Source organism: Rhinoderma darwinii, chromosome 11, assembly GCF_050947455.1.
Source record: "Rhinoderma darwinii isolate aRhiDar2 chromosome 11, aRhiDar2.hap1, whole genome shotgun sequence".
In the NCBI taxonomy this organism is placed as follows: domain Eukaryota; kingdom Metazoa; phylum Chordata; class Amphibia; order Anura; family Rhinodermatidae; genus Rhinoderma; species Rhinoderma darwinii.
The window spans coordinates 55,082,787-55,104,526 of record NC_134697.1 but is presented as its reverse complement, the minus strand read 5'-3'; the positions used below and the strand labels follow the sequence as shown (position 1 = coordinate 55,104,526).

General features: G+C 42.7%; 1 protein-coding gene and 1 long non-coding RNA gene across 3 annotated transcripts in view; one reads left to right on the top strand and one right to left on the bottom strand.

Annotated features, from left to right (window-relative positions):
• The window catches only part of LOC142663169 (uncharacterized), a 100,079-nt gene that overhangs the window by 60,325 nt on the left and 18,014 nt on the right, over nt 1-21,740 (top strand). The window lies entirely within an intron of this gene.
• The window catches only part of DNAJB12 (DnaJ heat shock protein family (Hsp40) member B12), a 61,804-nt gene continuing 46,245 nt past the window's right edge, over nt 6,182-21,740 (bottom strand). For both annotated transcript variants that reach the window (XM_075841553.1, XM_075841551.1), the window contains exons 4-9: nt 18,444-18,623; nt 18,247-18,326; nt 16,967-17,076; nt 13,903-14,075; nt 11,548-11,699; nt 6,182-6,814 (exon numbers count right to left, since the gene is read on the bottom strand). In XM_075841553.1, the coding sequence (XP_075697668.1) occupies nt 11,578-11,699; nt 13,903-14,075; nt 16,967-17,076; nt 18,247-18,326; nt 18,444-18,623 (665 nt within the window). In that variant the 3' untranslated portion in view covers nt 6,182-6,814; nt 11,548-11,577. The remainder of the gene's footprint in view (nt 6,815-11,547; nt 11,700-13,902; nt 14,076-16,966; nt 17,077-18,246; nt 18,327-18,443; nt 18,624-21,740) is intronic.

The following is a 21,740-nucleotide window of genomic DNA, read 5'->3' as shown; positions in this document are numbered from 1 at the left end:
TTTAGTAAATCTCATGCTGCGTAAAAAAATGTGCAGAGTTTAACGTTAATAAATTGACCTGCGGTGCGGAATTTAATTCCGCAGCATGTCAAATTATGCTGCGTTTTTGTTTGATTTTCTGTTGCGAGTTTTCCCCATTAAATTCAATGGGGATGCAAAACGCCACAAAAATCGCAACTCCGGAAAAAAAAAAAAAATCATACTTACCCAAAACACCCTCCTTCTTCCTGCAGTCCGGCCTCCTGGGATGAAGTTTCAACCCTTGTGACCGCTGCAGCCAATCACAGGCTGCATCATCACATGGCCTGCAACGTCCTCGCAGGAGGCAGGAGCGGACATCAAAGGAGGGAGTATGAGTGCTTTTTACGCAGCAGAAATTCTGTCCGAAAAATCGCACCACATTGTGCTGCGGTTTTTCAGGGGAAAGGTGCTGTGGGTTCCAGGTCTTATACGCTGCATGATTTTTACGCAGTGTATCGGACCCGTGGTAACCCGGCTGCCAGATACTGATTCATTACTCCAGAGAACACGTTTCCACTGCTCCAGAGTTCTGTGGCACCATGCTTTATACTACTCCAGCCAAAACATGGCATTGGGCATGGTGAGATTAGGCTTATATGCAGCTGCCTCACCAGGGAAACCCATTTCATGAAGCTCCCAACCCACAGTTCTGGTGATATTGTCACTTCTAGAGGCAGTTTGTAACTGTAGTGAGTGATGCAACAGAGAATAGGGGATTTTTATGCACCACGTGGCAGCCCCGCTCTGTTGCTACGCCTAGACGCTTCTTCTACTTCTTAATAATAGCACTTACAAATTAACCAGGTCAGATCAGAAATGTCACAAACGGACTTGTGGCATCCTATGACACTGCCACGTTTAAAGTCTATTTAATCCAACCCATCCTACTGCCAATAGTGGTCTATGGAGATTGCATGGCTGTGTGCTTGATTTTATTTACCTTGGTACAATGGGTATGGCTGAAATACCTGAACTGAATGATTAGGAGAGGTGTCCATTCTTTTCGCTATAGAGTGCGTTTTTTTACCTACACCGAGGATTGTCTAGATTTGATACCATTGTAACCACCTTTCTGCTGTGAGGACTTGGTTTGAACTGGTTTTCTGCCTACAAATGCAGACAATGTTTTCATTCACCTTGAAGATTGTGAGGAATTGAAGAGAAGTATGTTTATTCATTTATATGATGAAATTATGCAACTCTATAAGGCTCTGTTCACATCTGCGTTGGGGTCACGTTCTGACGTTCCGTCTGAGGTTTCCGTCAGAACGGGTCCCTGAATAGACACAGACGGAAACCAGAGGTTTCCGTTTCCATCACCATTGATTTCAATGGTGACGGATCCGGTGCCCATGGTTTCTGTTTGTCTCTGTTGTAAGCCAGATACTTTTCTGTCATTACTGGGTGACAGTACCCTCCTATCTAGCCTGCAGGCGCCCCTCCTGCTCTGCTTAGCCCTGTGTAATGTTAGTATCACTGCAATGCTATCTCCCTTCCCTTGCTGAGTATCTGCACAGAGCCACCTCCTTCCATTGTGAGCCATACATCTCCTGGCTGTGAGGGAGCTGCAGGAGATTTAGGGTCCTCTTACACGGCCCGAAGTGGGCTGTGTAAACGAGCTCCGATTAGTGAGACAGCTTGTTGATCGGCACTTGTTTGTGTCTTTCACAAGGAGCTAGTATATGGACGAGCGCTCGGTACTATGATCGCTCATCCCCATACGGTATCATGACGGCAGCCCGTCTCCCTGTTTACACAGGAAGATCTGCTGCCGACAATGATAATATTTTGCACTGCATATACTATATAATCAGCCGATGAACAAGTGTTTGCTCATTCATCGGATGATCATTGCCCTGTTCACTCAGGGCAATGATTGGGAATGAGTGTTCTGTGAACGCTCGTTTGCCCGATAATTGGCCCGTGTAGAAGGGCCTTTAGGCAATCCTAATAATAAAGACATAGGGTAAGGCCACACAGTGTGTCGTTGACGCGGTTTTTGTCTCTGTAAGGGTATGTGCACACGTAGTGACCAAAAACGTCTGAAAATCCAGAGCTGTTTTCAAGGGAAAACAGACCCTGCTTTTCAGACGTTTTTTGACCAACTCGCATTTTTCGTGCCGTTTTTTACATCCGTTTTTGGAGCTGTTTTCATTGGAGTCTATGAGAAAACAGCTCCAAAAACGTCCAAAGAAGTGTCCTGCACTTCTTTTGACGAGGCTGTATTTTTACGCGTCGTCGTTTAACAGCTGTCAAACGACGATGCGTAAATAACAGGTCGTCTGCACAGTACGTCGGCAAACCCATTCAAATGAATGGGCAGATGTTTGCCGACGTATTGTAGCCCTATTTTCAGACGTAAAACGAGGCATAATACGCCTCGTTTACGTCTGAAAATAGGTCGTGTGAACCCAGCCTTATGCTGCGGTTCTGTTGCGTTTTTAAAGGAAATAATTGATGGACATAGTTTTCACCCGTGCTGAAGTTTGTGAGGTGCTTCCTGTATATAGTTCATTATAAGGCATTGCAGAACTTTTAGAAAAAACGCCAGCAGTTCAGCAATAACATTGGCACCGCGGTCATTAACTGCATGCAGTCAGACATTATGAAGACACGGTCAACTGCACAAAAAACACATTGTAATATAATAGTAGCCGTCTGTCCATAACAAACATTTCACCATTGACTTCTATTGAAAAATGACTTGCTGCGGTTTAAAAACGCAACATAAAGGCAACGTGGCCGCACCGTGTGGCCTTACCCATACGCCTCACACTGGAAGGCAATAGCTCTGGACTTACACTCAACAGGGTAAGGGGGAGAACACTGCAGAGATACTAGCATTACACAGGGCTAAGGCTTCATTCACATCTGCGTCCTGGTTTTCCGTTGCTCTGCTCAGTTTATATGTATCACTGAATTCTAGATCAAGTATATTCACTTTTACCTCAAAATTACTGACTGAACGTCAATATAGGGATATATCACTATATTGACGCTCAGTCAGCGATATGTTCTGCTCCGTCATAGGAGCAAAACAACAAAGAATCGGAAGCGCCGGATCCGTTCTATAACTGATACCAACGGACAGGGCGCAGAAGTGAAGAGCAACATGCGCATTTGAGGTCTGTTTTGGTGATTTTCACAGCATTGGCCCACAATTGCAGGGCTCTGAGGTCAGATAGTAAAACAAACCCCCAAATAGTGACCCCTATTTTGGAATCTACACCCCTTAAGGCATTTTAAGGGGTGTAGTGAGCCTTTTGACCTCACAGGTGTTTTTTCATTAAACATTAATGCGCAGCCGATGGTGCAAAAGCGAAAATTGCAATTTTCCACTATGCCATTTTAGTTCACAATATGTTGTGCCCAGTTTGTGCCACCAAAGACAAATAACTCCTAAAATGTTAAGCGGGTTCTCTCGGGTATGGCGATGCCATAGATGTGGACGTGAACTTCTGTTTGGTCAAGCTGTAGGGTTCTGTTTGGGGTTTTGCTGGTATTTCAGTTTATAATGTGGGGGTATGTGTAATCTGTGCGGGGTACGTCAGGGCATAATAAGAGGGTATAATAATGCGTTAAATAAATAATAATTCATAGATATGTGGCCGGTGTCGCACTGATAAATGGTGTCAGATCTTATCCGCTTTTGGAACGCTCTGCACATTTTGCATCGCCATATTCTGAAACAGTTTTTTTTTTTTTTCAACACCGGAGCTGTGTGAGGGCTTATTTGTTGCGGGACAATCTGTAGTTTTCAATGGTACCATTTTGGGGTACACAATTTTTTGATCACTTTTTATTACATTTTTTTGCCCTGCAAGGTGACCAAAAACAAGCAATTCTGATGTTTTTTTTTTACAGTGTTCACCTTGGGCTATAAACGACCATTTTACTTTATTCTGCGGGTTGATACAATTATGCCGATACCATACGTATATAGTTTTTTTTATGTTTTGCAGCGTTTACATAATAAAATGACTATATTCTGAGAGCCATACATTTATTTTTTTTTTCTTCAGTAAAAAAAAGCTGTGTAAGGCCACATTTTTTGCCGGACCGGTTGTAGTTTATTGGTACTGTTTTGGAACACATGCGACTGATCACTTTTAATTCCATGTTTTAGGAGGGGTGGTGATAAAAAAAAAAAATAATTGCGATTATGGCAGGTTTTTTTTTGCGTTGTTCACTGTGTGGGAAAAATATCTTTATAGTTTGGGTCGTTTCGGACGCGGCGATACCAAACCTGTGTACTTTTAAAGTTTTCATTTTATTATAGGAAAATATGCGGTGTTTGTTTTTATGAACTTTTTTCTTTTTACACTTTTATTCAACTTTTTTTTATTTTTGTCCCACTAGGGGACTTAAGGGCCTGCACCTCTGATCTCGGGCATCCTACAAATGTGTTTTTGCATCCGCGATTTACCTGTAAATCCGTGGGTGAATTGTGGACCCATCATTTATATGTGCCCATGCACACAACCGTGGTCCGTTCATTGGCCGGGAGCCTGGACCGCAAAAAGGTAGGACATGTCATTACACCTGTGCCGCATTCACGGGCTGTGGAAACCACAGTCGTGTGCATGAGCCCATAGAAATGAATGTGTCTGCAATTCACCCTCAGATTTGCAGACTTCAAAACACGTTTGTGTGCACGAGGCCTAAGGCCTCGTGCACACATCCGTAGCTGTGTGCACGGCCCGTGATTGCAGCACGGGCAGCCGGAGTGTCATCCGCTGGCCGCCCGCCCGCAAATCAAAGACCATGCACACAGAGATTTCAATGAGCCTGGACCGCAAATGTAGCTCGTATAATGACATGTCGATTCATGGAAACCACAGTTGTGTGCATGGGCCCATAGAAATGAATGGGTCCACAATTCACTCGCAGGTTTGCAGGTAAATTGTGGCCGCAAAAACACGTTCGTGTGCATGAGGCCTAGGGATTTTCTTTTTTCAGTGTTGTGTTCACGCTGTAAAAAAAACGCAACATTTGCTATTGGTTGCGGGTTTTACCCTAATGTGGAAAACCTAAAACAAAAAAGCAGAGATTACGCAAATACAATTGACATGCTGCGGTATAAAAACAAAAAAAAAAAACGCATCGCAGGTGAATTTCAGCGGGGTTTTTTTTTTACTCATTATTTACACAGCGTGTGTATGAGATCTGTTCAAATCTCATTCACTTTGCTGCTACTGTATTATGAGGCAGATTTTCCGCAATTAAATCAGTTGCGAAAAATCAGTACTTAGTCTACGTGTGAACTTACCCTAAGGCCCCATGCAGACGACCGTAAAAAACCTCCGTTTTTGCAGACCGCAAAAATGGACGCATTCACTTTCATTGAACGCGGGCACCTTTCCGTAGCCCTATGGATGGGAGTCCGTGCCATAGAATTGTTCCGAAAATTATGGAACATGTCCGTTCTTTTGCATTTTGCGGGCCATTCTCCATACTTTGTATGGGAGCACTGCCTGAAAATGCGGGTGGCAGTTGGCGGCCGCCCGTGCCTGCAATCGCGGGCACGGTTGTGTGCATGGGGCCTTAGACTGTGTTTGTACAGTTTAGAGTTTAAAATGTATTATGATTTATAAAAGTCCAGGTGAAAATTGAGATGGGGACTGTTTTATGCAGCATTCTGCAGGCTTAAAACGTCATAATAGATTTTTTCTAGATGATATTTGGTTTGTTTTTTTAAAGGGTTATTCCATCCAAAAACATCTTGCACCTGTTCAGTGGATAGGTAATTGTTAGATCGGTGGTGGTCTGAACCCTGGGTCCCCGATCCCCACCAGCTGCATGACCATAGAATGAGGCATTTGGATGGAGCGGTGGTAAAGCATGCCACTCAATTCAAACTCTATGATTGGGATAAACAGCCGAGCGCTGCGCAGACTTCCGCTACTGACGTTTAGAAGAACATATTGCAAAAGGTGATACTAAAACTGGAAAACAAATACTTGTGATTATGGGTTTTGGATACCGGCACAGTGGGAGTTCGAAAACCCGTAGATATCATGAATATCTCGGTGTCTGAGCAGCTTTATTATTGAAATAAATGATACACAGAATCCAGGATTTTGATGCAGCACTTGTTTCAGTGCATCAGAAAACTTTCCATACAACTTTCCTAGAAGCGACCCTTGTGAAAAAGTACACATTCAAATTGTCTCTAAATTTATTAAATATATTTGTCAGATGCAATTATTTTAAATATGAAAGACTCAGCTTTTGGCCAATGCCAACACAAAGATTCACACAACGGTTTAAATAGAGGGGCAGAAACCGGCTAAAGTGATTTCATCCAATATCTGCAGAATTAATTCTCTTGAAAAGTACAACATATATACAGCTATAAATTAATTCTAAATAGATTTTCTGTTTCTGCTTTCATCTCTTTGTTCTAAAAGTCTTCAGATTCCAGTATAGTTAGTTGAATAATCAGGCCACAGTCTCAAGGGATGTGGCTCCTTGGTGCGCAGGAGGTCCGTTTCATTCCAACGGCTGGAGAGCATGTAATATCCTAGATGAGAGGGAAAAGTCTATGGGCAGCGTAGTGGGGATTGTGGGAAGAAGCCGAGCAGAGGTTCAGTCCTGCTTCAATATCGACCAGTGCCGGAAAATGTCAAGAGGATTGTGCATTGACATTTCTGAATTTTTTTAATCACATTGAAGTTGAAGAGTCCATAACGCACTAGGAAACAATGCGCTTCAGGCCCCCCTAGCAGGAAACGAGGCCACGTGTCTCTTGGAACAAGGTGTATTGCCAAAGATTTCCAGCTACTTTGAATATCTGCAAGGAAGAGACAAACTACTAAGCATGTGTTTTGAAGCTGTAGATCTTTTTTACACTTTTGGAAACGTAATTACACTGTTAAGTCTGGCGTTCCCTATTATAATGATTGGTGGAAAGTTCTGGGTGTTTAGCATTTCATTTTAATAGGCCTATATCACACGCAGCACATTAAAGGGAACCTGTCAACCACTTCTATATCGGTCTCCTAAAAGTGCTCCAACCGTGATATAGGTGCGGAAATTGCTAAACATATCCCATATAGTAAAGATTACCTTAGAAATAGTAGTTTCGTTTGCAAATTCATTGAAAAGTGCCAACTGGGCATATCTTGAACAGGGAAGTGTCCTGTGATCTCAGAGCAAATCCCAACCAGTTTGCCTTGATTGACATTACCTCAGCATGACCGACATGATCTGGTCTGTTATTCAAGACAAGCTGGTCGGGTTTAGGCTCTGAGTTCATGGGACAGTTCCCTGTTCAAGATCCACCCACTGGTAGCTTCTCTATTTTTATACCACACAGATATGGTTAAAATGGCACATGTGGGGTTAGTGACTGCATCCATTTTTTGATCTTGCACTCCTCCCATTCTGCCCTGGGTGATTTTAATTTGTTTAATGCTGGTTCCTACCATCCCCAAGAATATGTAGGTTTAGTCCCAGTTCTGTTCCCACCTCAGAGTTCGCCTTGACGTGGCAGGTAGGCTCACACAATTTGATCAAAATGTGCGCTAAGAACCTCCTAAGAAGTAAGGAGATTTAGTGGCTTATGTGGCATTAGTAGTCGTAGTGTGCTGTCGCCATTTTCTTGTGTGCTGTATAAAATGGCACATGCGTATTTACTGGCACTATATATTGTGTTTAGAACACTTTAGAGGGCATAAACCTGTTGACAGGTTCCGTTTAGGCTATGTTCACACTAAGTATTTTGGGGGAGGAATATCTGCCTCAAAATTCCGTTTGGAACTTTGAGGCAGATATTCCTCTCCCTGCACGCTGATTTTCGCGGCGATTATCGTGCCGTTTTTCGCCCGCGGCCATTGAGCGCCGCGGGCATAAAACAGCGAGAAGTACGCTTTCTCCTGCCTCCCATTGAAGTCAATGGGAGGTCAGAGGCGGAAGCGCCCGAAGATAGGGCATGTCGCTTCTTTTTCCCGCGAGGCAGTTTTACGGCTCGCGGGAAAAAGACGCCGACGCCTCCCATTGAAATCAATGGGAGGCGTTCTCGGGCCGTTTCTGCTGAGTTTTGCGACGCGGTTTCCGCGTAAAAAAACTCTGCAAAATACCCCGTGTGAACATAGCCTTAAATAGAAGCCGCATTCTAAACTTAGAAAATCGTACTGGTGTGAACAAAGTCTGAGCAAAATGCGCTTTCTAGCATCAGCTACCAAATATGTCATCCATTGACACACTATGGAAACATGCACATTACTGGCGACGTAAATGCCTGGATAATGTCATATTAGATCACGTGATTATATATTCTTATTAAAGGGAATTCTTTAGGCTACATTCAGACGAACGTGTCCGATTTTTCAAGTTTGCATATTGTCATCAGTGTGCTTTGCATGTTTTTCCCGTCTGTGCAAGCTTTTTTTTTTTTTCATCTCTTTCGTAACTGATGCGTGAAACACAGACAGCACGCGGATGTCGTCCGCGTGCTGTCCGTTGTTTTCACGCACCCATAGACTTCAGTGGGCGACTAGGTGCGCAAAAAACGCACCAATATAGGACGTGCAGTGAGTTTCACACAACGGACACTCACTGTGTGAAAACTCATGCATGTCTGAATAGCCCCATTGAAATGCATGGGTCAGTGTGCTGTCAGTTGTTTCAACGCACAACACACGGACGAGGAACACGCTCATCTGAATGAGCCCTCAGGCAGCATGTTATAGAGCAGGAGGAGCTGAGCCGATTGATGCATAGTCTTGTAGTAAAAGATTCAGTATAACCTGTTATTTATTGATCCAAATATACCTCTGCACATTCTGACCTTAGGAGTCCAGCGGGCGGTCCTACTCAGTGATTTCCCGTTATTCTATGAGTGCAAACTCATACAGGGATAGGCTGGTAAATACTGAGCAGAACCACCCACTGGACTCTGATGGGAACACCCCTTTAAGAGACCTTTATGGCATATCGATAGGATATGCCATAAGTGTCAGATGTGGGCCCCATCTCTAGGACCAGCACTTATCTCTAAAACAGGGGCCCCTAAACCCTGTTCTAGGTTTCTGTGTTCCGGCTGAAGTGTGTGATTCCCGACCATGAAGAAAAAACACGTCACTCACTGAGCTACACATACTAGTGAATAGCAGTGAAGGAAACAGCTTAGCATGAAAGCTAAGCGGTTTTCTTCTTCTTCATGATCGGGAATCACAAACCTAAGCCTGAGTACACAGCGGTAGAAGGGGGTTTATGGGGTCCCGTTGTAGAGATAAGTAGGCCGCAAATCTATCTGACATTTATGGCATATCTTGAGGATATGTCATAAATGTCCCTGATAGTAAAACCCCTTTAAAGAAGAGGCTCTGTCACCAGATCATAAGTGCCCTATTTCCCACATAATGTGATCGGCGCTGTAATGTAGATGACAGCAGTGGTTTTTATTTTGAAAAACTATAATTTTGAGGAAGTTATGAGCAATTTTAGATTTATGCTAATTACTTTCTTCATGCCCAACTGGGCGTTTTTTTACTTTTGACCAAGTGGGCGTTGTAAAGAGAAGTGTTTGACGCTGACCAATCAGCGTCATACCTCCATTCATGTCCATTTGTACTCCGCACCGTGTGATCTAGCGAGATCATGCTGTGCGGTCACATACACCCACATTAACTTTACTGAAGTGTCTTGACAGTGAATAGACATTGCCTCCAGCCAGGACACAATGTCTATTCACACTTCGGTAAAGTTTTTGTAAGACTTAGTGGCTGCACAGCGTGATCTCGCGAGATCACGCTATGAATGACAACAGTAGCGTGATCTCGCGAGATCACTCTGTGCAGCGATTAAGTCCTACACAAACTATACTGAAGTGTCGGAAGTGTGAATAGACATCACCTCCAACCAGGACGCGATGTCTATTCACTCAAGACACTTCAGTAAAGTTAATGTGGGTGTATGTGACAGCACAGCACGATCTCGCGAGATCGTGCTGTGAGTACAGATGGACATGAATGGAGAGAAGTGTATGACGCTGATTGGCCAGCGTCATACACTTCTTTACAACGCCCACTTGGTCAAAAGTTAAACGCCCAGTTGGGCATTAAGTAATTAGCATACATCTAAAATTGCTCATAGCGTGGTCAAAAATGAGTTTTTCAAAATAAAAAAACATTTCTACATTACAGCGCCGATCACATTATGTAGGAGATAGGGCACTTATAATCTGGTGACAGAGCCTCTTTAAGCATAGAAAGAGCAGGGATTTAGATCAATACATTACAAGTTATACTCAATATTTTCCCACCAAACTATACATCAATCTGCTCAGCTTCTCAAACTCTATAACCTGCTGCCTACAGATTGGACTGCATTTTCAACATGTCAGGTTCCCTTTAAAGGGGTTATCTGGAGAGATAAAATTGATGGCCTAGCCTCAGGATAGGCTAGGAAAATGTGATCGGGGGGAATCGCCCTCTCAGCACCCCGCCAATCAGCTGTTTTGAATGTGCTGTACAAGTGTGGCTTTCCCTTCATTCTTTTCACTGCTCCATACTGTCAAAATGCGGTCACGCTTGTAGCAGCGGTTCATAGTATTACAGGTTTCTCCTATACGCTTGAATGGAAAAAGGCGAATACTGTGAACTGCCGTTACAAGTGGATCAACGTGTCCGTTTTGCACGTGTAAAAAATGCAGCGTTTTTCTTGCGTTGCAGTTCCGTGTGACATCAGTGTACGGTGCGCGTCCGTTTTTTTATGTCCGCAAAAAAAACCGATGGTGTTTTTCTTTTCTCATTTCTTCAGCAACTGTTGCGTGAATCACGGACAGCACACGGATGACGTCCGTGCGTGATGTGCAAAAAACGCACAAGAATAGGACATGCAGTGAGTTTCACACCGCAAACACGCTGCGTGGAAAAACACAATGTCTGAATGGCCCCATTGAATTGCATAGGTCCATGTGACGTCAATTGCTTTAACGCGCATAACACGGACGTGAAATACGCTCGTGTGAATAAGGCCTTATAGTATTGAGCAGCGTAAGCAATGAAGGGGAAGCAGAGCACCACAGCCCCTTCAAACAGTTTATCGGCAGGGGTACTGAGCGTCTGACTCCCACAGATCAGCAACCTTCAGCACTCCAGCTGTTGAAAAACTACAACTACTAGAATGCCCTGACAGCCAAAGGCTTTATTATTCCAACCAAAGTCTCTGGGCATTCTGGGAATTGTAGTTTTGCAACCGCTGGAACGCTCTAAATAATAAACAAACTATTCCTATAAAAGTCTGATATTCACATGGACACTAAAGCACAATTTTACTGAAATTTTAAAGTAACATCTATAGTGTAACTGTGTGCAATCTATTGCTCCAATATTGAATGCTTCCCATCAAAGACGGTTTTATATTCAGATACATGACTATTTATGCTAAAAAAAAAAAAACATCTTAAAGATGGAAAGGGCTAGACAAGTCCTAGGACGTGTACCTAGAAATTTGCTGCTGGTGCCTAGAACTTAATGCAGAACACTGCAGGTAAAGTCTATAGAGCTGGAATGTATGTACCTGTGCTTACTCCATTCTCATAAGCAAAGACTAGCCATGCATTGAGGCCTGGACTTCAGTTAATCTGTTACAACTCGGGGTACCCATCCTTTGTGCTCTCTGGTATAAGTCAGAGTCCCCAAAGTAACGAGCTCTGTATAGTAATCCTTCCTCTGAAAGTATATATAAAAGAAAAAAAGTCAGTGGATTCACAAACACATCAAACATACACTGCTGAAAACATTTTCCATTTTCCATTCAAGTTGAGTAATATGGGATTTCTGTGTATTTAAACCTTTAAAGGGGTTGTCCATCTTCTGACAATTGATGACCTATCCACTCGATAGGTCATCAGTGCAGGTCCGACACCCCGCACAGATAAGCCGCTCCGGTGGCCTTCAGGCACCAGATGTGGCACATAATGCTACGTACGGAGCCTAGAAGCAGTTTGCTCCGTACCTAGCATAGCGGCCGTGCTGCAGGTCTGCGCTTATTCACTTGAATACAGTACTGCAGCTCTGCTGCTATTCCGGGGCCGGAGCGAACTGCTTCCGGCTCGTACTCAGGTGTTTGTAGGCACCGGACCAGCTGATCTGTGTGGGGCCCAACAGATAGTAATACCACACAAAATAGTTACTAGTTCACATTTCCCATATGTCTACTTTTCGTTTGCATCGTTTTTTGAACATTCTTTCATTTTTCTAGGACGTTACAAGCAGCAATTTCTCATATTTTAAAAAGCCTCTTTCTTTTAGGTACCAGTTCAGTTCTGAAGTGGCTTTGAGCACCTTCTATATTAGAAACCCCAATAAAACACCCCATTTTAAAAACTAGACCCTCAAAGTATTCAAAACAGCATTTAGAGTGTTTCTTAATTTAGAAAAACGATCATTTTTGACAGTTATGAACTATATTAGCTTTATGCCAATTCGTTTCGTAATGCCCAACTGGGTGTGTTTTTACTTTTTGAACAAGTGGGCGTTGTACAGAGGAGTGTATGATGCTGACCAATCAGTGACCAATCAGCGTCATACACTTCTCTCCATTAATTTATTCTGCACATAGTGATCTTACTAGATCACTATGTGCAGCCACATTCTCACACACACTAACGTTACTGAAGTGTCCTGACAATGAATATACATTACCTCCAGTCAGGATGGGATGTGTATTCAGAATCCTGATACTTCGCTAACGTTTGTGGTTGATTTACAGCACAGCAGGCGTAGTCTTGCGAGATTAAGCTGTAAACTGTTATTTACAGCGAGACTACGCCTGCTGTGCTGTAAATCAACCACAAACGTTAGCGAAGTTGTCAGGATTCTGAATACACATCCCGTCCTGACTGGAGGTAATGTCTATTCATTGTCAGGACACTTCAGTAACGTGTGCGTGCGTGCGTACACGGTGATCTAGTTAGAACACTATGTTCAGAATAAATGAATGTAGAGAAGTGTATGACACTGATTGGTCAGCGTTATACACTTCTCTCCACAACGCCCACTTGGTCAAAAAGTAAAACACGCCCAGTAGGGCATTAAGAAAGTCATTAGCCTAAAGCTAATATAGGTCATAACTCCGTCACAAATGATCGTTTTTCTAAATAAAAAACACTGCAGTAATCTACATTACAGCGCCGATCACATCATGTACAATATAGGCCACTTATAATGTGGTGACAGAGCCTCTTTAAGGGGTTAAGGAAGTCAGTCACAAGGTTTTACCCCTACAAACCACCTTATCTGACATTAAAAGATCTTAAGTTTTAGCAATTGGTCCCTTGTAGTGCTGCATACTTTATAAAACGAACCTCGAAAAACTCCTGCGTCGTAAGGTAATGAGGGCTCAAGTTTCCTGGTGAAACTTCACGGAGGGATCCATTGATTAACGTGGATGATGCCTCAGAACCGTTTCACGCGTCTCTCCAGCAGAGAACTGACGCATGCTCAGTGTTTTTCCCTTTTGTGGCAAAGAAATCCTTGTTCTGTGCATGCACCGCTCTCCATCAATGAGAAAACCAATTACTCCAGAAGTGACAAGGGGCCTGGCACTTGCACAGAACGACGATACATTTGCCCACAAAAGGGAAGACCGTGAACACGCACATGCTGGTTCCCTGCTGGAGGGGCTGTGGATGATGATGACGTAGACAAAGAGCTGGCTTAGCGAAGATTCACCAGGATACTTGGAAGGTCTGGATACTTCCAGTGGACAGTTGAGCCCTCTTTAGTATACGGCACAGGGGTTTTTCTAAGTTCATTTCATACGGTATGCGGCGCTACAATAAGCTATGACTTTAGAAGGGTCTTTTCATGTCAGACAAGATGGTAGATGCAAAACGTGGTGAAAAGCTAGGCAATGTCATCCTGTACTTACTCTGCTGCTTCTCCTTCCAGCAGTTATTCCTTAGATTGGCTATAAAGTCTTCTTCTACACTTCTTTCTACATTTCTTAGATTATTACCAGTATATTCCTCATCAAAGCTTTCAGACACAAAAAATGGGAGCTTTAGATGTTCAGTGACCCTCTTGTGTATATGACCCACAGACCTGTAAATGAAAGAAGAAATTACACAGAGGAGTTAATTTTTTTTCATGATTTCTGTGGTGTATACAGGGCTGCAACTGTCTGTATTAAAAGTACATTTACAAGGCAAAATGTTCTCACACCACTAATAAGCAATAACCTATTCCCGAAATGACCAAGAATCTGATATGCTCAAACAACTACTGTCGTACACACTAAAGCCAATTTTGTTTGATACAGTAGGACATTTATTGTTAATCATTTTATGCATTTACACTGGGTAATTATTATTCACTCACAATCATTAGCAATAGATAAAAAACAAAATCAGCAAAAAATGCCACTTTCTCTCACTCTGAATTTACTTCTTAAGGGGGTTTTACACAGGACGATTATCAGGCAGAGTAGCGTTAATATAACACTCGGTGCCCATAATTGTCCTGTGTAAACGGGAACGATCAGCAGATGAACGAGCAAACGCTTAATCATCTGCTGTTTGTATAGTTTTAAAAAAGTAAACGATTATTGTTGTCGGCAGCACTTCTCCCTGCGTAAACAGGGAGACGCGCCGCCGACATAACGTATGGGGACGAGCAATGAGTAACGACAGCTCGTCCCCATCCACAGCTCCGTCTGACAGGAGCGAGCAAGCAAACGCTGATTAACGATATCTCTTTGATCAGCGCTCACTGCACTGGCCGGTGTAAAAGGGCCTTTAATCTCTCACATTGAGGTGCTGGATTATCAGCTCACTGAAGGATCAGATTACAACTTCCCATAGAAGTCCATGGGTAGGGGAGGGGGAGAAGGGAGATAAAGCAGAGTTAGAGAAAGGCAGAGAGAGATACACAGAGATGCATGTCTTCCCAATGTGTGAAATGTATGGCAGACATGATAGCAGTTTGGCTCCACCCACTAGCTCAGGGAAAACTGAAAATTAAAGTAACTGACATTTTAAGAAGTCTCATAAAAGCTTTTAGTGTCATGTCAGATTACAACAATTTCGCTTCTGCCGCTTAGTTTTAGCTTTCAGCGCTTGGACCCCCACTGATCAAAACTTCTGACATGTCAAAAGTTTTATAAAAGTTTAGTTACACTTTAATGATATAGCCTGCAGGATACAAGTCCTATAATGGCCAGAAATCGTGTTATTTCTCATGTACATACATATGATAGTTTATTCTGAAAAATCACCTGGCAGGTTAGATATGCTTGGTGCCATTTCACGTACATGTAGGTGACAGATAGCGCGGGCTCACGGGTTGAACGCACTCCATACTTAGCAGGTTTTGGCTTTATGTTAGAGCCGACCCCCCCCCTGCAACGAGCGGAATGGAAGATCATTTAGATTCCGCCCATTTAACCACTTAGATGCCATGGCCGCTATTGACCACGGTATCTAAGCCGTAACAATCGGGAGAGGGCGGCACCTCCGACCACCTAACCAGGAAGTGTCCGGGAGGCAGCGGAGCAGAGTAAGCTAGAGCGGGGTTTAGAGGGCCTCGTTCTAGAGATAGGTGCGCGACCCAGAGGTGGGACTTGCACGTATTAGGCTTTTATGGCATATCCTGTGGATATGCCATAAATGTCCAAGATGGGAAAACCCCTTTATCATGATTTTCACAGGCTCCTATTATACTGCAATACATTAGTATTGCAGTATATCGCTCTGGCTCCCTAAGGGAATTTAAAAAAAAAATATTACAGTTAGGTTTTTATCCCTAAAGTAATGCTAAAAAAATAATAAATATAACTAGCATCGCCACACTGGTGAAAGTCAGAGCTATTCTAATATGTTATTTAACCCGCTCGGTAAACAGAGTAAAAATAAAATAAAACCGCCAGAATTGCTGTTTTGTGATCACCTCAGCTCTCAAAAAAAATTATTCAAAAAGTTAAACACTCATGTACCCCAAAAATGGTACTAATTAAAACTACAGCTCACCCCCCCCCCCCCAAAAAAAAAAAACAACAAATAAGCCCTCATAAGTGTTATGGCTCTCGGAATATGGCGACACAAAACACTTTTTTTGTTAACAAATTTTTTCTATGTAAAAGTGGTAAAACATAAAAAAAATCTCAATTTGGTATCTCTGTAATTGTATTGACCCGTAGACTAAAGTTACGTTGTTTTTACCGCACGATAATCGCAGTGAAAACTAAATTGAAAAAAACAATGCCATGAAAAACTAAAACTCATCCCGCAAAAAACAAGCCCTCATACAACTATGTCGACGGAAAAATAAAAGTTATGGCTTTTGGAAGGCCGAAAATAAAAAAATTAAAATTGTCTGCGTCTCCAAGGGGTTAAGGTAGTTGATTGTCGTGTTATTTACAATGACCTCCAATGTGAATTGGCCTTCCAGTCATAATTAGGTTTGGCCTCTCGTGTATACATAACCTTTTGTATCTCCTAATACAAGGACACATTGCAAGCTCTTAGTGCAAATAATGTACGCTGACTGCTATCCTGCAGAATCAGCCCTTGGCTGTAACGGTTTAATAAGGCTGGTGGTGGCGGTACCAAGCCGCACAAGATAGAAGTCGGAAAAACAAGGTACAAAGTCTTTCAGAAAGTCATTAAAATGGGTTTAACCCATCAGGACAACTGTCCATCTTCCCTATCCAGGCATATAAACATCATAAAATGCTCAGGACTCTCCTATTAGCCAAAGATCTCAGCGCGGTAATGTATTAGATCGTTCCCCATTGATATCAGGTAGTCTCCATGTAATAGTACATTTTGCTGCAGGGAAAATATGGCCATTCCAGCAGCTTCCACTGCCAATAACTAATAATTTGTACAGTTAGAAATACCAGAACCCCATTGGAACCAGACTCACAGCGTTATAAGTCCAGCTGGATTCATCAGTAAAGTGTTACACTTAGAGGAAACACCACTGTATATACGTACGGTCTGTGGCTCAGGCTGTAAGGCGGATTGGACACCATCATTTGACTTAGGGCAGACACAATTATCAGGATCAGAATGGGCATCAACTGAACAAACATTCCAAGACTTCCCTGGGCAGAAAGATAAGTTATTCACAGTTTTAATATATAAAATCTGGAAACTATGGTCTATTTATACTGTGAGCCTGACAAAAAGCATTGATAGAATCTGGTTACATCTCTGCTGTCAGAAGAGGACACAAAAAGCAGATGTTAGCAAAAGGAAAGGAAGCTACATGTGTCAAGCTGCCCACAGTAGTGCACGGTACAGTGACCCCAGCCTAATGACTATAGACTAAGGCCTCGTTCACATCTGCGTCAGGGTTCCAGTCACGGGTTCAGTTAAACCTTTCAGTCAGGGGAACCCAAGAACGGAAACCATAGCTTTCCTTTTGCGTTACCATGGATTTCAATGGTAATGCTTCCGTTGCAAAAGGTTTAGTTTGTCTCCGTTCCGCAAGGTTTTTTTTTTTTTTTTTTTTTGCAGAATCCATAGCGTAGTATCCGTTCTTGGGTTCCCCTGATGGAAAGGTCTAACAGAACCCATGAACACGGATGTGAATAGGTCCTAAGTTTTATCAAAAGCAAAACAGACAAAAATGTTTTACATTTTTTAGCTCCATACATTTGGCATACATACAGCTTGCTGTCAGCATTTACTTGGGGCAGGTACCTGTAATTCCATGTCAAAATTTGAATATAAGGCCTTATTTACATGTGTGTTAAACGTCCGTGCGACGATTGTTGAAACAACGGCCGTCCCACGGACCTTTGTAATTCAATGTGGCGGTTTCAACAAACCGTGTGAAGGGTTCGTGAGAAAATAGGACATGGCCTATCTTTTTCACGCTTCACACATCCCTCCATAGACTCCTCTATGGGGGATGCGAGACATCTCGTCCCGCAGCGCAGATCACAGATGCACCTCGGACGTGGAAAAATGCAGTTTTTCACATCTGAGATGCACAACGCTCGTGTAAATAAGGCCTAAGACTGTGGATCAAGTAGAGACAGAGCAATGTTATTCTTATAATTCACTTCAAATATTAAGAATTTATATTGCAAGTGTAGAATTCAATTAGTCTTTCCTGACCATCTGGCATGATATCTGTACTGTGTACTCCCTACCTTACAGATACAGGCATCAGTCCTAGAGCGCCCTCTAGTGGTCAAACAGACTTTACACAGTACCGGAATCATTTGGAAGCGCTGATCAATTTCATATACACAGAGTACACTTACTTCGCCTTGGTGTTCTCGTCTTTCTGGTCTCTGAGAGTACGTGTAATGCATTCGGCCATTGCTGTACACATGAACATTACCTAAAAGTAAAAAAATAAAAAATAAAATCTGACTAAATAATTGCACCAATACAAGTAGTTTGGATTCTCTCTTTACAGCTAAAGATTGAAAACATTTTAGCCGTAAAAGGAACTTACTAGAAGGAAATCCTCCTCCAAAGAACATATTGAAAAGGTCTTCAGGGGAGATGTCCGCTTCAAAGCCTCTGTGGAAGTCGGAGTGTCCATGTCGTGATGCGCTGACCTTCTCATCTCCAAACTGATCGTACTGCTTTCTCTTGTCTGCGTTGCTTAACACTGCATATGCATTCCCAATGGCTAAAGACAAGAGCATGAAAAATGGGCGATACTGCCAATGTAGAGGAAACACAACATTTCAAGAAATCCCTAGAATAGGCTTTATTTAACATCGTGTGGCCTTCCTTCCCCCAGCGAAGACTGAATGCATCAATTAGAAAATACAATATTTAGTAAAAGTAACAAATTTGGTTTCTTCGTCTTTTAAGAGGGTTTTACACTGGGCAATTATCGTGTAGACAAGCGTCCATAGAACGCTCATTGCCGATAATTGCCCTCTGCAAACGGGAACGATCAGCAGATGAACGAGCAAACGCCTGATAATCTGCTGGTCGTATCATTTTAAAAAAGTAAAATATTATCGTTGTCGGCAGCACATCTCCCGACATGATGATAATATATGGGGACAAGCGATCGTAGTAACAACCGCTCGTCCTCATCCATAGCGCCATGTGATAGGAGCAAACCAACGCCGATCAGCAATGTCTCGTTAATCGGCGCTCGCCGCACCGGCCGGTGTAAAAGGGCCTTTACAATACATTAGCAGTATATTTTATCTGGATTGTACCACTCAATAATAAATGGCAGATAATACTTCTATTATACATATGGATAGAGAATGACTGGCATACTGCCTTGAACCTGGTGAACCTCGCAGATAACTGTAATATGTCTGCTCCGCAGAGAGACAGGAGTCAGGCTTTGTTGACATGCGTCACTTCTCCGGTCATGGGTTCCGTCAGACCTTTCCGTCAGGGGAACCCGTGAATGGAAACCATAGGTTTCTGTTTGAATTACCATTCATTTCAATTGTAACAAATCCGTCCCAAATGGTTTCCGTTTGCCACCGTTCTGTAACGTTTCCGTTGTTGACAGAATCAATAGCGCAGTCTACTAAGTTATTGGTTATGGACTACGCTAGGTCTCCATGCGATCACCTGTATTCTACGAGGGAATACAATTTCGCTGCAGCACCACCACCAAAAGAGAAAATAAAGCATTAGTCAAATCAATGAGCAGTCCTTGTAAATCACATACATGCTGGGTCCAGGATTGCCAACTGTACGAAAATTACTGGACAGTCCCTAAAAATAGGGGAATTTTGTCCTGTGTCCATAAAAAAAAAAGAACAATAATTGAATGTGTTTTTTATCAGGAAGAGCTTGTGCAGATTATTGGGTACATGCTGCTCACTTGTTCATAGCCTTATTCTAAGCTATAGACATATAATCACTAATAATATTTTTTCATTCATTATGGTTTTCTAACTGGTCCATAAAAAAAAGTGTTGTCTGTCTGTGATTTTTGGATAAATTGTCCGTTCTCCAGCTCTTCATATTCACTGTGCTCCAGCTAATTGAAGGTCCCGAACAAGAGACTCCACTTCTGGCAACTTAAAGGGAAGGTGTCACGAAAAATTTTTTTTTATATATATTATGGCTTTTAGTATGTCATTAAAATTAATTTTATTTATTTGTGTTGTACATTTTTCTTTTTTTTTACTTCTCTATGGGGGCTGCCATTTTTTTTTCCATCTCTGTATGTGTTAATTAACGACACATATAGACATGGAATACAGCACATACATCCCCATAGAGAATGCGAACAGGAGCCATTCCATTCACTATAGTGTACGCCGCTCCCACACAGACCAAAAGGAAGGTCTTCGGCAGAGCGACATCCGGCGCCATTTTCATGTGGACCAGAAGCCGCGGCCAGACAGTAAGATGACGACTTCCGGTCGCGGCTTCCGGCCATATGGTCAGACGCAGGGGCTAGGAGCGGCGGCAGGAGCAGGTAAGTTATGTTTGTGATGTGTGTATGTTAGTGTTATACTGTCTGCTGAGACCTGTATCTAATCCTCCTACACTGTGCATTTGCTCAAAAAATGGCGGCACACAGTGTAGGAGGTTTGAATTTTCAACCCCGTCCTTTCTCCTGGCACTAGCCAGGATAAAGGAGGGGGGATTGTTTGAGCACACTAGAGCGAGTGTGTCTTCTCCAATTTTGCAGCATAAAGCAATGAGGTTGCTTTACCACATGCCAATGCTGCAATTTTGGGAATTGCTCCCTCTAGTGACCAGCACATGGAAATGTTATAAATTAGAATATAACATAATATTTCCTGACTTGTGAAAAAATTAAAAAAATTAGAACAATGTGTAATCATTTAACAAAAAAAAAAAATTTCTAGCGACACATTCCCTTTAAGATGTTATGCTTTAAAAACTGTTTTTTGAAAATTACAGTTGTTTCTACCCCGTGCTTTAAGTGGAGTTCAATACTAGCAGTGCCTCAGAAAATCCCCATATTTCTATCCCACACGTTTTCTACATACAGATAAGGTATTTGCACTACCGGACGGCAGCAGCTATGATCTTTTACACTAATCAATAGGTGAAGTTCTCTAAACACACCAGCAGATGAGAATACTAAACCCCCCGCTATATACCTGCTAACCTCTTTACTTTGACACGTATTTAACTGTGAAGCGCTGATCTCTTCTTCCGCTACGTGAATGTAAGAGAAAAGTAAACACCTTTCTAAGGTCCTCAAACAATTCCATATCTCCAGCATCAACTGGCTAGTACTGGGAATACCATTACATGTACTCAATATGGCGCAAAACCGCATAGCTGTGCAATATTGCTTACTCCATTGTTTACCATCAATCTGCCGGAAGCCCTCAGCGCACAGACGGAGGCCTCCTTCGCCGCGCACAGACGGAGGCCTCCTTCGCCGCGCACAGACGGAGGCCTCCTTCCCCGCGCAGAGACGGAGGCCTCCTTCCCCGCGCACAGACGGAGGCCTCCTTCCCCGCGCACAGACGGAGGCCTCCTTCACACACAAAAATACACCACACAAATACTTGGAAAATGGTACATGTAGTTTATGGCAATTATGTTTCCGTGTTTTTGCTAAGTGTGTGGCATTTCCACGTAGCAAATCATCTGATTTAAAGATCACGTGACCCAAAAATTCCTCTTTGTAACACGTTTAGAGGAGAGAAAAAAAAAAGCAACCACCAAAGGCATGAAAAAAAATTTTTTAATCGCAACACCCTGACATTTTAAGAGGGGAAAAAATACCTATGGAGGTCTATGGGCCAAAACCATGCAAAAAATGCCAAGACCATGC